General features: G+C 41.3%; 1 protein-coding gene across 6 annotated transcripts in view; it reads right to left on the reverse strand.

Annotated features, from left to right (window-relative positions):
* Positions 1-16,384, reverse strand: part of caska (calcium/calmodulin-dependent serine protein kinase a) — a 494,230-nt gene that overhangs the window by 138,074 nt on the left and 339,772 nt on the right. For all 6 annotated transcript variants that reach the window (XM_041210838.1, XM_041210837.1, XM_041210836.1 and 3 more), the window contains one exon: positions 3,055-3,176. In XM_041210838.1, coding sequence (XP_041066772.1) covers positions 3,055-3,176 — 122 coding nt within the window. The remainder of the gene's footprint in view (positions 1-3,054; positions 3,177-16,384) is intronic.

Consider the following 16,384-nt stretch of genomic DNA (forward strand, 5'->3'; position numbering starts at 1 on the left):
AGGGAAAAGGTAAGAGAGTGGCACTAGGTAAATTATTATTGGGAGAGTTCCTGTGAAATTGAGGAAAAGTAGAAGGTAGTAATGTAGACGGTAGCAAGCTAAGAAGTCAAAAACACTGAGGAAAAAGAGCCACTTGGTGAAAACTGTTGCAGAGGGAAGGGAAAAGACTTGATTGAAAAAAAGACTAATCTTCAGGTGATTTAAATGGGGGATTGCGAAAGTGGACCAGCTCATATATGCAATACACATAGCTTTCAAAGTTCAATAGCTCAGCTTTACCTTCCTTTTGAGGTTTTATGTAACAGAAAAAACAAATTACAGTACTTTAACTTTTGGCAATATTTAGGATAGAAGGCTCTTAGAGGTCACACAGGACAGGGATAAGGTAAGACATTTGAAACTGATTACAAAGATGCTGAAATTGTTTTAAAGGGGCACAGGAACGAGACAAGAACTAGAACTTAGGAACATACATAGGACATGGGAGCAGAAATAGGCCATTCAGCCCTTCAAGTCTGCTTGAACATTCAATAAGATTGTGGCTGATCTGGTTGTGGTCTCAGCTCCACTTTCCTGTCTGCAACCCATAACCCTTGACTCCCTTTTCTAACAAAAATCTATCTAACTCAGCTTTGAATAAATTTAAAGACCCAGCCTCCACTACCTTCTGGGGAAGAGAATTCCAGACGCTAATGACACTCAGAGAAAAAAATTCTCCTGATCTCTGTCTTAAAAGGGAGATCTCTTATTCTTAAACTATGTCCCTGAGTTCAAGTTTCCCCCACAAGAGGAAACATCCTCCTGGTATCCAACCTGTCCAGTCCCCTCACAATCTTACATGTTTCAATAAGATCACCTCTCATTCTTCTAAACTCCAATGGGTATAGGCCTAACCTGTCCAACCTTTCTTTAAGGAAATCCCTTCATTCCAGGAATGAGTTGAGTGAACCTTTTTTGTACCACTTCTAAAGCAATTGTATCTTTTTTTCAAATAAGGAGACCAAAGCTGTACACAGTACTCCAGATGTGGTTTCACCAAGGTCTCAAGTAGCTGCAGTAAAATTTTCCCACTTTTACATTCCATTCCTCTTGCAATAAATGCCAACATTCCATTTGCCTTCCTAATCACTTGTTGTACCTGCATACTAACTTCATGTACCAGGACACCCAGATCCCGAGTTCTACAATCTTTCTCCATTAAAATAGTACACTTTTTTCTATTCTTCCTGCAAAATGGGCAAATTCATATTTACTCAAGTTATACTCCATCTGCCAAACTTCTGCCCACTCACTTAACTTGTCTATAACCCTTTGTAGATTCTACCTCCTCCTGACAACTTACTTTCCTTTCTATCTTGGTGTCATCAGCAAATTTACTTATCATACATTTGGTCCTTTTCAGTCACACGTGCTGTGGATAAGGGGGAACCAGTGGATGTACTTAGATTTCCAGAAGGCATTTGATAAAGTGCCACATCAAAGGTTATTGCAGAAAATAAAAGCTCATGGTGTAGGGGGTAACATATTGGCATGGACAGATGATTGGCTAGCTCACAGAAAGCAGCAAGTTGGCAATAAATGGGTCTTTTTCTGGTTGGTAGGATGTAATGAGTGGTGTGCCACAGGGATCAGTGATGGAGCCTCAACTTTTTACAATTCATGTAAATGACTTGGATGAAGGGACCGAAGGAATGGTGGCTAAATTTTCTGACAATACAAAGATAGGTAGGAAATTAAATTGTGAAGAGGACGTAAGGAGGCTACAAAGTGACATAGATAAAGTGACATAGTGACATAGACACCAACTCAAGTACATCATCTGTTCGACCACACTGAACCGAACACCTCTGCTCTAAAGGGGTATCTTTGATCAATGGCCCACAGTGCAGAATCACAAACCTCCTGCTGCTTGCTTCGATGGCCAGGGCATCTCCTGAGCCCGCTTCCATCACCAGGGCATCTCCTGAGCCCGCTTCCATCGCCAGGCATCTCCTGAGCTTGCTTCCATCACCAGGGCTCCTCCTGAGCCCTCGCCACTTGAGGTCTGACAACTGCAGCCCTTTTTCTGCTTGGAGTCTCTTTCTTCTTAACTTTGGGACCTCTCCCTGTCCCCTTCCTGGAACACTTCTCGATAATGGTGCTCTGTTCCCGATTTCATGATCCTGTTTTCTTTTTGTGCAGATGCACTGGGCCCGCCACATGAGGGTCCAGAGGAGGTTCATGAGAATGATCCCAGGAATGAAAGGCTTAACATATGAGGAACATTTGAGGACTCTGGGTCTATACTTGATGGAGTTTAGAAGGATGAGGGGGGGGATCTGATTGAAACTTACAGAATACTTAAAGGCCTGGATAGAGTGGACATGGGGAAGATGTTTCCATTAGTAGGGGAGACTAGGACCCGAGGGCACAGCCTCAGAGTAATGGGAAAACCTTTCAGAACAGAGATGAGGAGAAACTTCTTTTGCCAGAGAGTGGTGAATCTACGGAATTCATTGCCACAGAAGGCTGTGGCGGCCAGGTTATTGAGTGTATTTAAGACTGAGATAGATAGATTCTTGACTGGTAGGGGGGACCATAGGTTACGGGGAGAAGGCGGGAGAATGGAGTTGAGAAACTTATCTTCCATGATTGAATGGTGGAGCAGACTCGATGGGCCGAATGGCCTAATTTCTGCTCCTATATCTTATGGTCTTATGTCCTAATCCGGCCATGTGCGTAACTATCAACGCCTGTCAGGACTTTTGAGTTCCTGCCCCTGTTTCATGAGAAGGTAAGTCTGAATGTTATAACAATCTCTTTTTAAAAAAATGCCTTGTTGATTTTTAAAAATTGAGAATTTAAATCATCTGGTTCCCCACGTACCTGGATTATTCCACAAGCAGTGCCACCATGAATTGAGAATGGAATCTTGCTCCCAACTCCCCAATATTCCACATAATAAAATGATCAGATCACACTGAAATAATTACCAAATATTTTAAAGAAAGATTTTAAAAGAGACCCATGAAAAGAACATTGAAGCCATATTTGAACAAAAGGTTAAAAACTCACATCAAGTAGTGTATGAAGGTGCTGATCCTGGAAAACGCTGTGCAAAAAATCCAAGTCTTTTTCACTGCAATCTGTTAGTGCATGGATTTCCTCCAAACTATCCAGTACCTGTGAAACAGCCCCTGCAGATTCAAACAAATCACACTTTTGAGCTGTTTGAAGGGATGAATATTGATGTTGCATTTTGTTGTTCATTTACCAAGTCAGATGAAAATGACATAGGAATGGTCAGATTGATGATAGTATGGCCTAAAAACCAGGAATAAAAGTGATGTGATAAAATGGCTACCATCGCTGATATGTTTTATCACTTTCCAGGCATGGTACTGTATAGCTAAGTAAAACAAACAAAAAATAAATATTCATCAATGTAAAGCTACGTTTTGAGAGATGCAGTTGATGAAAATGACATATCTACATAGAAAAAATTGTTTTATTGCTAGTTTGTTGCTTCTTTTAAAAATGAAGTTATTTAATGCCTTCTGTACTTAGTTTTCAAAAAAATGAAAAACAGATTGAAATAAAAAAACTAGGAAACTTCTAATTAGTAAGCAGCAATTTCAATCTACAATGCTCATTTCTCTATCCGTTCTCTGAAATCATAGGGTAAGTATATTGTTTTCAGCTTTAGCAGCAACATTAGTGAAATTAAATGGAACATATTATAATTTGAGCCAGCAATTGTGAAGGAGAACAAGAAATAACAGGAAGATAAAACTGATGTAGCGAGCTAAGTAAAAGATAAAGTAGAAAATGATTGAGAAACAGCAGAAAAACTGAAAGTTAGGAGATAGTAAAATGGGGAAAAGAAAACTCATATCTTTTCGTAAGAATTCTATGATTGCCCAAGATCTTTTCTCCTTATCCTTCCCAATATGAAGGCAGAGATATATATTGAAATATGACTCCAAAGATGAGTCAACCAAGTGGCCATCCTTTAAATGAGATTGAACATGAAGCCTAATGGTGGTTGTGGCGGCATAGTGGTATTTTCACTGGACTAGTAATCCAGAGATCTGTGTTCGAATCCCGTCACAGGGTAAAAAATCAGGAATTATAAACAAAACCATCTGTTTCATTAATGTCCTTTATGGAAGGAAACCTGCAGGTTTCTTATCTGGCCTATATGTGACTCCACAGTAATATGGTCGACTCTTAAATAAAGCAAACCACTCAGCTCAAGGGCTATTTGGCATAGCTGAGCCAATGATGGCCCACATCCCATGAGCCCTATCTTAAAGTGTCAGTTTAATTTTTCATCTCCAAAGAAGAAATTCTGATGTCAATTCTTGCATTGCCTTGGGTTTTAGTAGTTCTGTTGATTCAGTACAGTCCAAGATCTGCTTTGTCAGAATGACACTAGAGTTACATTAAACTATCCATAGAACCATCAGCTGATCTTAAATTTTCCTTAAAGCCCTAACATATTAAAATCAACATAAATGAAAACAGCACTAGAAAAACACCAACAACTTCAAGTGCCCTGTCATTTAATGTTGATTAATTTGTTGACAAAAAAAAGGAAACATTTTAAGAAAGAAAATACAAAACTTTAGTCTCTGAAAGGCTACGGTGGATAATTGGCTCATTTATTTTTTGATGAACTTCTGTGTTCAACAACGAGGGATGTCAGCTCCATGGACATTTTTTCACTTTGGGAACCCAATGCCAGCATTAAGCATTCCCAGGTCAATTATAGCATGATTGTATACATAGTAAAACTCTCAATTCTGCTCCAACAACGTGCTTTAATTTAATCTGCTGGATCATGTATGTTAGTATGTTTTTCTTTAATGCCTTACCAATATGAATTGGTTTAAATATTACAAGTATAGCTTTAAAATTTTCACTTGAAAGAAAAAAATATTATTTCCTAAAGCTTCCAACTAAATACACTCTAAAGGTTTTTCCTTTATTTACTTTGAAACTTTATTAAATTCTCTCTTAGGATTTCCTCAGGGGTACTCCTACTCTATTGATGCAACATATGAAAATGGGATTAGTGCCAAACTTCTGAAGTTATGGCAGCAGAGCGGGACAAGCTTCAAGGGATTGGCAGCACATGCATTTCCCATCAATTACAGCAAAACAATCTCTGGACTCTTCCAAAGCTTGAAGGTAGATACCAAATGAGACTGGCATTGTACTTTCCATTCTACAAGCTCCCGCAGCTGCTTGACTGTTACTCTTTTATTTTGGCTTTCGTATGCACAGCCCCATCATCATCTACATGGTCTTTCGAGGGTTAGATTAATTTTATGAGGATACCAATCTTTAATCATGCAATCTATGCCCTGCCTATCACCACTATCTCATTGTAGCATTTTGGTCACTGTACTCAGGTCACTTTGATGATTTCAGCAATGCTCAGCCTATCCGTCTATATAGTCCTCACTCCTCTTCCTCCAGATGCCTCCCTTGACACTTTTATCTTCCCAGCTATGACTCTATCTTCAACCTGACCTGCCTTGCTAAAGAATTTGTCACCACTAGATCCATGCCCGGCTTTTTTATATTCCCTTTTGATGCCCTTCATGCCATTTCCTGCTTATTTTTGGGTCAAAGTCACCAATGACAATAACTGTGTTGTACAATCCTTTTTGATGTCTCTGCAGTTTTTGACATGGTGGAAGACTCTTTCTCCACCTTGTCCTCACCAATCTACTTGTCACGATGCATCTATGTCAGCATTGGTCAAGTGACCATCACACCAAGTCCTTGTGGAGACGAAGTGCCTTCTTTGCATTGAGGATACCATCCATCATGTGTGGCATTACCACCATGCTAAATGGGATAGATTTCAGATAGATCTAGCAGCTCAAAACTGGTTATCCACGAGGCACTGTGGGCCATTGGCAACAACATAATTATATTCATCCACATATCCCCCACTCTATCATCACCATCAAGCTGGAGGATCAACCCTAGTTTCAAAAGGAGCACATGCCAGGAGCAGTACAGGGTGTTCCTAAAAATGAGGTGTCAACCTGGTGAAGTTACAGCACAGGACAACTTGCATGCTAAACAGAAGAAGTACCATGCAACAGGCAGAGATAATCGATCCCACAACCAAATGGATCAGGTCTAAGCTCTGCAGTCCTGCCACATCCAGTCATGAATGGCAGTGAACAATTAAACAACTAACTGGAGGAGGAAGCTCCACAAATATGCCCATCCTCAATGATGGGGGAGCCCAGCACATCAGTGGCATCACAAGGCTGAAACATTTGCAATCATCTTCAGCCAGAAGTGCTGAGTGGATCCATCTTGGCCTACTCCTGAGGTCCTCAGTATCATAGATGCCAGTCTTCTGCCAATTCAATTCAATCCATATGCAATCAAGAAATAGCTGAATGCACTGGATACTGCAAAAGGCTATGGGCCTTGACAACAGTACTGAAGATGTGCTCCAGAACTTGTCACATCCCTAGCCAAGCTGTTTCAGTACAGCTACAATACTGGCATCCACCCGGCAATGTGGAAAATTACCCAGTTATGCCCTATACACAAAAAGCAAGACAAATCCAATCTAGACAATTACCGCCCCATCAGTGTACTCTCGATCATCAGTAAAGTGATGGAAGGGGTCATCAACCGAGCTATCAAGTGGTGCTTACTTAGCAATAACCTGCTTATGGACACTCAATTTAGGTTCTGTCAGGGCCACTCAGCTTCTGATCTATTACAGCCTTGGTTCAAACATGGACAAAAGAGCTGTACTCCCGAGGTGAGGTGAGAGTGACTGCCCCTGACATCAAGGCTGCATTTGACCGAGTGCGGCATCAAGGAGCCCGAGAAAAACTGGAGTCAATGGGAATTGGGGGAAAACTCTCCACTGGCTGGAGTCATACCTAGTATAAAGGGAGATGGCTGTGGTTGTTGGAGGTCGGTCATCTCAGCTCCAGGCCATCACTACAGGAGTTTAGTGTCCTAGGCCCAACCAGCTTCAGCTGCTTCACCAATGAGCTTCCTCCCATCATAAGGTCAGAAATGGGGATGTTCGCTGGTGCTGAACATTGTGCAATCATCATTCACGACTCCTCAGATACTAAAGCAGTCCATGTCCAAATATAGCAAGGCCTGGACAACATCCAGGCTTGAGCTGACTGGTGGCAAGTAACATTCACGCCACACAAGTGCTAAGCAATGACCATCTCCAACAAGAGAGAATCTAACCATCGTCTCTTGAGATTCAATGGTATTACCATCACTGAATTCCCCACTATCAAAATCCTGGGGGGGTTACCATTGACCAGAAACTGAACTGGACTAGCCACATAAATACTGTGGCTACAAGAGGTCAGAGGCCAGGAATCCTGTGGTGAGTAACTCACCTCCTGGCTCCCCACAGCCTGTGCACAATCTGCAAGGCACAAGTCAGGAATGTGATGGAATACTCTCTCTCCCCCTGCCTGGATGAGCGCAGCTCCAACAACAGTCAAGAAGCTTAACACCATCCAGGACAAGTAGCCTGCTTGATTGGCACCCCATCCACAAACATTCACTCCCTCAACATTCATACCACACAAATGCCAGGAAATTACCATCTTCAGCAAAAGAGAATCTAACCATCTCCCCATGACATTCAATGGTATTACCATCAGTGAATCCCCCACTATCAACATTCTGGGGGGGGGTTTACCATTGACCGAAAACTGAACTGAGCTAGCTATATAAATACTGTGGGTGTAAGTGCGTGTCAGACCGGTGGGAATTCTGCAGCAAGTAACTCATCCAGACTCCCCAAAGCCTGTCCACCATCTACAAGGCACAAGTCAGAAGTGTGATAGAATACTCACCACTTGCCTGGATGAGTGCAGCTCCAACAACACTCAGATGCTTGACACCTTCCAGGGCAAAGGAGCCTGCTTGATTGGCATCCCATCCACCGCCTTAAATATTCACCCCCTCCATCACCCATGTACAGTAGCAAGAGTGTGTACTATGTACAAGATGCACTGCAGTAACGCACCAAGGCACTTTAGACAGAATCTTCAAAACATGCAACTTCTACCACCTATAAGAACATGGGCAGTAAATGCATGTGAATGGCACCACCTGATGGTTCCCCTCCAAGTTACACATGATCCTCACTTGAAAACATATTGCTGTTCCTTCACAGTCACTGGGTAAAAATCCCAAACTCCCTTCCTATCATCACTGTGGGTATACCTACACCACATGGGCCGCAAGAAGGCATCTCACCACCACCTTCTCAAGGACTATTCAGGATGGGCAAAAATGCTGGCCTTGCCAGTGACGCCCACATCTTGTGAAAGAATAAATAAAAAAAACCCTGCTCTGCTCTTTATAGACAATAACTTGTCCAAATCTCTATCATCCCCCAAGCTATCCTACATTAAATCTTGTTGCCTTATTATCTCTGGATTAATCAACCTTCAATGGATTTCTATGCACCAATTTCAAAATATCAGTCCTCATTTACAAATCCTTCCATGGCCTTGCTCCTCTCCAAATCTGCAACCGCATTGATCCGCATATCAAGCTTATGTATCCTTCAGTCTTCTGAATCTGACCTTCTTGGTCTCCTTTGCCTCATTCTACCAGCAGCTCCAGAATGTTCAGCCTTTTCATTTCCATTCTCTGGAACAATCACCACTCATCCCTCTGCCTTGTGACATCTCTCTCCTCCTTCAAAAGCCTCCTCAAAATGTACCTCCTCGATTATGTTTTTGGCGACCTCATTAATCTTGATCCTCATTTCTCAGCTTGCAGCCATTTCCATCTCTGAAATGTTTTATTATGTTAAATACACTATATAAAGCCAAGTATAGTTGTTGGATAAAATGCACCAATCCTATCCCCTCCATTTTAAAAATATTAGCTCAAAGATATTTTATTTTGTCAGTTATCAGTTAAGATTATATTCTGAACTTCTTGGCAGAAGATCCAAGAAATGAATGGCTTTTTGATGAAAATGATTCCTGGTGAGGACAAATGCTTAATAACACTTGGAAACAACTTCTTGCACCATGCAAGTAACTTATGAAATTAGTTAACAGCAGGGGAGAAAATTTATTATCCATGCTTTAACACTTACTTCTCGACACATGTGGATTCATTAAAATCTCTTTCATCCCTACAAAGAAAATCCTCTGATTAGGTGGAATTTGGCACTTGTATGAACCATTTATCACATATGACAAAAAGCAGATGGTTCACACCAACAGGTGATTTGCACTATTTATAAATGAACAAAATTTAAAAAGGCTGTTCAGTTGTCAAGCCTCATCTTCCATAGATCACGCACAACATACCCCATCATAGGCTTACATCTACACCAACTATGTCTATCCCAGTACTTTAATGATTTGGTCATCTCATTCCCCAAATCCAAATAAAAGCCAGTCCATAAATCTTAATTCATAATTTCCAGAATTATCTCCAATTAATCATCTCAAATGCAGTAATATTCTTTGGAATGGTGGCCAAAATGGTGCAATTTTTCAAATTTAGCCCCCACCCTACCCCCCCAACCCACCAGTGATTTATAAAAGATGACAACAACTGGTTTTAATTACAGTCAAATTGCAAGGTGTTTGGTTAACTACACAAGTGTCAATGATTTAAAAAAAAAATCACACATTCAATTGCCCCTTTTCTGTCTTTGCTTAGCTTGCAAACATCTCATATTTTATTGCAGCACTTAAACCAGATTAATTTTGATAAACATGTCCACACAGCAGCAAAGTCCTTATGGTAGGAAACAGCCTGGAGTGATTCTGTATGTGAGGGCATTCACATCAGAACAGAGGAGCTACCGTGCAGGTATATTACACTTATTCTTTAACTGCGCAATCTTGTAGTTTCCTGTTTAGTCTGTCAATGATAATATTGTAATTATGAATAAACAGAGGGTCAGTTCCTTGTGCTTTATCCCAATGCTTAATAAAGTTCAATTTAGAGAACTACCTCCCATTTCTTAACACAGCTGCTTAATTGGTTCATAACATTAAGACATTAAGTATAACAATTTTTGATACATGGCACTTAGATTAAGGGGAAAGATTCTCTACTTAGACCAGGAAATGTATCTTCCTATCTCTGCTGTGCCCAAGAAACCTCGATGTGTTTTTTCCCTTTGGCAGCTGTTCCGAATCCAAGCCCATTACTTCAATCTCCATTTGAAGTTCCCACTCTTGCACTATTCTCTCATGCCTCCTCTCCTTCCTGTCAACCAAACATGCCAGCTTTCTATCTCCTTTCAGGTACTTTGACTCCCCCAACCCTATCACCATTAATTACTTTTTCTCTACTGTCCTACTATCCTGTCACTGCACAAGGCTTAAGGCCAGAGCTCTGTGCCTCTCTTTGCATTCACTGAAGTGCTCAATGAGGCACCTATCATGGCCTCCTTACAGCACAACCCCAATTTGTCCCTTCCTCCTGTCTTGCTGATCTTCCTATAAATCTTCGGTAATGTTGCCAACTTCCTTTCCTGCCCAAACACCACACCCACCAGTGTCCCCTGTAGTATAAGGGTCTGGCATAGAAAGGGTTAACCTGGGAACAGTACTGCCCACACTGTGATGTAAAGGAACACATTACTTGAATCTAGAGGGCAGTCCTGTACTGGACAGAAATGGGTGTAGAGGCAACTCCTCGCTTAGACCTTATACTATATACATGTACATAGTTATGCGTAGTTAATAAACTCTTACTGCTAGACTATACAAGACTCAGAACCTCTTCCTGAGACCTAACAAACTACATATATCATCTTACAACATGGTGGCAGCTAACAGAAAAACTGGAGAAGAAATTTAAAACCTGGAAGATTGAAAAAACACCATTCTGACCTGATAAAGAGCACCAGAAGCAAAGGTGCAGAAGGAGATCTCCAGAGAAAATCTCCAAAGCAGGATTGGAAGCAGAAATAACTCCACGCTGCAGAAGACTCCACTGAATCCCATGGAAGTCCAGCTTCATAACCCAATGAGTGCAGAGTCAGGAGACCTAGCAGGAATGAACTAAAAAACTTGACTAGAACGAGTTTTAAAAAGCTTTTAATTCAGCAACAAGTCAAAATTGCCGTTTTAAAATGTAGTGTGAACAGCCCGGGTTCCCAGTCAGTGCTTGAACCAGCTCGCTCTGAACAAAAAGACAAATTAAATTAAAAAATAATCAGCAGCTAAAATGCGCAACAAAAGCCGGGAATCAATGGTTTCACGACCAGAAAAATCGCAGAAAATTTTAAAACACAGAAATCACGAATGCCATTACTATGGGATCCCGCCAAAACCGACAAGAGCGGGAAACCTTGCTGAGAAGCGTACTGCAGTGTCATCTTGCATTTCCATACAGTATTTAAAGCTGTACACAGTTTTAATTTTAAATGACCATGGATCAAAAATCTACCTTACCAGACCAGTTTTGGACTCATCCAAGGCCCAAACCAGTCACAAAATTGGAGACTTTGGAGAAAGAAATTCTTTAGATACATGGTTACATCAGGTCTAGACAAAAAGACAGAAGCTGAACAAGTTAACACACTGCTTTATCCAGTAGGTCCAATAGGACGATGATATAACTAGACAAAGGTTCAATTAATCTTCAGCAAAATTTGATGAAGTTTTAAAATCTTTTGAGGCATATTTTAATTGGAACAGTAACAAGATCCTTGAAAGAGCAAAGTTTAATAAATGTGTCCAAAAGCTAGGAGAATCTGTAGACTCCTTCATTAATGAGTGATAGAAAATGGTGAAAGCTGTGACTATGGTGACCTGAAATAAGAACTAATCAGGGACAAAATTATTGTTGGAGTGGTGGATGATGCACTCTCAGACATGCTTCAAGCTAACGAAGATCTGACTCTTGAAAAGGCCAGTTCGTAAGGCAATCCAAAATCCATTTACAGCACAGATCCACCTTAAAGGGCAAAAGCAAAACACGATACAAAGCAACCCCCACTGTCCAGCTAATAAAACAGCAGAGGAACAGGGGCACTCCAGGCCAAGAGAGGCAATACACTAACCGACTACTAGAAGGTAGGTGACCAGGCCAGCACAGTGGAGCCAAATGGGTTTCAAAGGTGTGATCAATGTCCATCAGTTTCAGCACAGTGTTTCAACTGTAGCTGCATAGGACACTTCAGAAAGATATGCAAAGCTAACCCATAGATGCACAGATAATCCAAAGATGATTCACGAGATTGAGATACCACATCAAGAGGAAACATAATTGTGCTTCATGGGTGAGGTCAAATATCAGGGATTTTCATTCTTCTAACAAACTTTAAATTGGACATGGGAGCCAGCGTTACAGTCCTCTCGGACAAGGAACTGTGGCAGACAGGTCTCTGGCAATGAGTGACAGACACACTTCTGAGCAGAGATGCCTGTGTTGTCCTGAACCTTCTTAAAATGGTAGAAGATGTCAAAACAACCTTTGTCGTCGATTACACAGAACTGCACGTTCCCGAGAGCCCCAACAGAAAAGATACTCTCAATTGGGACTTCAGCTCTGAATTGTCTTTACCCTTTGCAGAGCCAATTTGTCTATTTTCTTTGCAGGTGCCAGAAGCTCCTCATTGGTCAGACCAGCCAACCACTCAGATGGCTACCACGACACCTAGAATGGAAGACAGCCAAGAGATGAATCAGCAGGAAGAGCCTCAATCTCTGGCCAGTAAATCATTAGCCAAACGATGCTAAAACAAGGAAACAGCCATCAACTGACTGCAGCACACTTCAGGGAGGCAAGGAAGCAAACCAATAAGAATGTTGTTGCACAGAAACTTCAAGGTGAGCCCATTGATAAGTCACACCTACACAGTTGGAAGAGATATCTTCCATCTCAATATGCATCTCAGTGAACCGCATGTATGAAGGAAGACAGAGTGAGCATTATAGATGAGCTGCAAGCTTGTTCTCCCCATAAGGAATGGGATCAACCAATAACCACAATAACACCAGATGGGGAGTTGATAAGGAGCAGTCCAACTCCAAAGAATGAAAAAAGAATCAAGATCAACCAACTAAGCACCAGAATGACATTCAAAACAACCTCCTATTCACCAAAGTTTACTCAGTACAACAGAGTCTACCACTCCTCCAACATCTGGAATAATTATAAAGCCTCCAGACTGCCTGAACCTGTAAACACACAGACCTGAGGGGGAGAGAAGGTGAAGAAAAAGTAATGTAAATATGTTGGATAAACAGGAATGCAGGAATGCATTGCAATACTTTCAATAAAGACTTGGGGGAGGTGCATACTAAGGATCTGGCATACAAAGGGTTAACAAGGGAATAGGTACAGTACTGCCAACACTGTGATGTAAAGGAACACATAACCTGAGTCTAGAGGACAGTATTGTATCGGACAGACATGTAAAGAGGCAAGCATGGTGACAGCTCCTAACTTTGTACATATATACAATATAAGGTCTTAGTTATGAGTAGTTAATAACACATACTGTTAAACTATGCAAGACTCAGAACCTCTGAAAGACCTACCAAACTACACACATCTTACAACCCCCCTTGAATTCTTCCAGCAGACCAACAATCATCTCCACATTTCCCCCTATTTTCTTGTGAACAAGCCTTTTTGCACCCATACTCATATTGCTCAATGATTGCATTGAATACCCTAATTCATGGATGAGAACATCTTACTCTATGTCAAAGCCTTGCCAACTGGCCAAAATTTCTATCACCTGCCTTGTCCAAACTGCAGGTATGACCCTCATCACCAAATCACACTTGGGTTTCTCCATTCTATCCCTCTGGTACTTTCTCATCCTACTTCGTCACTTTGCTGCATAGCTCTCTGCATTTCTTTCAAATCTTCATTGTCCTTCATTACCCCTCCAAATTCTCACTCAGCTATCCTCCCTTCTTTTCTCATTCTTCAGTGAGTGATTTCAATGTTGCAATCTTGATATTTTTTAAATGTATCACTGTCAAAGCCAGCATCTGCTGCCCACCCCTCCATAATTTCCCTTGAGAAAATTGTGGTAAGCCTCTCCCCTCTGAAGTTAACTACACTCCTGAGACCACTCTCTCCATATGAATACTTAGCATTTTCATGGCCTCCTTAATCTTGTCATCTGCTATAGCTGCTCTACTCATAGGATCACATTGAATGTATACAGCACTGAAATAGGCCATTCGGTTTTAACAATCTATGCTGGCGTTAATGCTCCATTCTAGCTTCCTCCCCTCGCTTTTCTCCTCTAAATCTAAGATTTTAACTCTCTATTCCCTTCTCCCTCATATGCCTGTCTAACTTCCCTTTAAATGCATCTATACAATTCATTTCAACAACTCTCTGTGAAAGTGAGTTCCACATTCTCACCACTCTTTGGGTAAAGAATTTGCTTCTCAATTTCCAATTGGATTTCTTGGTTACTATTTTATATTGATGGCCTCTACTTATGCTCTTCTTAAGTGAAAACATTCTCTCTGTAGCCACTCTATCAAAACCTTACAGAATTTTAAACACTTCTATTAGGTCACCCCTCAGCTTCTTTTTTTTCCAGACACGAATACTCATGCATATATCTGTCACACAAAAGCCAACCGGCAACCACTTCCTTGCATTCCTCACCATCCAAATCCTCCCACCAACGCTTCTGCTTGTTACACGTGGTGCCCTGAGAAGATACTGCACCTTATTCCTTTCTAAATACTACGTGCGTGACCAAATTTTGAAGGTATAACAAATGGGTTCACATTACCCTTGTACTTTGTTTTTTTGTGTGGACTCAGCACACGATGAGTTAAAACAACATTCAGTTTTGCTAATTGATGATGCTTTGTGATGCAGGCCTATGGCAAGGTTGGGGGCGAAGAAATGTTTAGGGTTCATTCATCCATGTCCTGAGGGTCTGGACAAGTTGAATGGTCACTGCTTATATAGTAACAAAGTGATCGAAGAGCTTAAGTAGACCATATAACAATGGGAGAGATTGAGGACATAAGTATACCTTCTTGACTACATGTATATCTAACGCTGGTGAACGGGTGGTGCTGCTGAATGTTGCTGGATGGGTAAATGAGTGAACACTGGTCAATGGGCGAGTGGGTAAATGTTGGTGGACGGGCAAGCAGGTGAACGGGCGAGTGGGTTACTATCAGATCAGCCTTGATCTTATTAAATGGCGGAGCAGGCTCAAGGGGATCAATGGCCTACTCCTGCTCCTTGTTCATATGTAAGGCCTTAGAAGTGCAGAAGAGATTTAATGGAATACAACCAGGGACTTTAGTTATGTGAAAAGACTGGAGAAGCTGCGATTGTTCTTCTACAGCAGAAAAAGTTAAGAGGAGACTTTTGACAGGGGTGTTCAAAATCAAAGGGATTTGATGGAGCAAATAAGAAGAAACTGCTCCCAGTGGCAGAGAATTGGTAAGCAGAGGATTCAGATTTAAACAGATTGGCAAAGGAACCAGAGATAAGTTGAGGCACCATTTTTTTAAAACTCAGTTGTTGTAATCTAGATTGCATAGCCTGAAAGAGAGGTGGAAACAGGTTCAAAATTAACTTTCAAAAGGGAATTGAAGAAATACTTGAAGAGAAAAATGTATTGGGCTATGCAGAAAAAGCAAGAGGAGTGGATACCTTTATTTAAGACCCAGTAGAGGCATGATGGGCCAAATGGCATCCTTATGTGTTGTATCATTCTATGATTCAGTATGGTTCCCATCCTCACTCCATCAAATCCAAGGTATGCAAACTTGATCCTATCTGGCACACAACTGGTTTAGCTATTCACCACTACAGCTAGATGGACCAACCCCTGCCCAACAAGTCAAACCTTTTCCAGTCTAAACTGGGATTTATTTCTAGTTTCTCCCTTATTTCCGTTTATGCCACCTCTGAGCTCATATCATCCATGAAACCCACCTCCTAACCCGTGACCCCATTCTCACTAAAATACTGGTCATCCAACTTCCCTTCCCCATGCTAGCTGAGCTTGTAAATGTGTTCTCTCCACATCGGACTCACTTTCAAAACCTCTATCACCATCCCATAACCCTTGACCGTTTCTCTTTTCAGTCCAAAGTTTTTGAATGTGTTGTGGCCACTGAAATCTGTGCTCATCTTTTCTGCTTGAATCTCTCCAATCAGATTTACATTTCTGCCACAGTAATGGAACGCCCAGAAAACTCACCATTGCCATCCTCTGACTGTAAGGTGCATTATTTTGCATCATTTTCCTTGATCTCTTTGCAGCTTATATACAAACAGCCACACCATTCACCTCCAATGATCACCTCAGTGGAATTGCCCTCACTTGCTTCCACTTTCACCTTACTTACTTATTCACAGGCAGAGCATCTTCAGGAATGGCATCTTTGTCCGC

Source organism: Carcharodon carcharias, chromosome 18, assembly GCF_017639515.1.
Source record: "Carcharodon carcharias isolate sCarCar2 chromosome 18, sCarCar2.pri, whole genome shotgun sequence".
NCBI lineage: Eukaryota > Metazoa > Chordata > Chondrichthyes > Lamniformes > Lamnidae > Carcharodon > Carcharodon carcharias.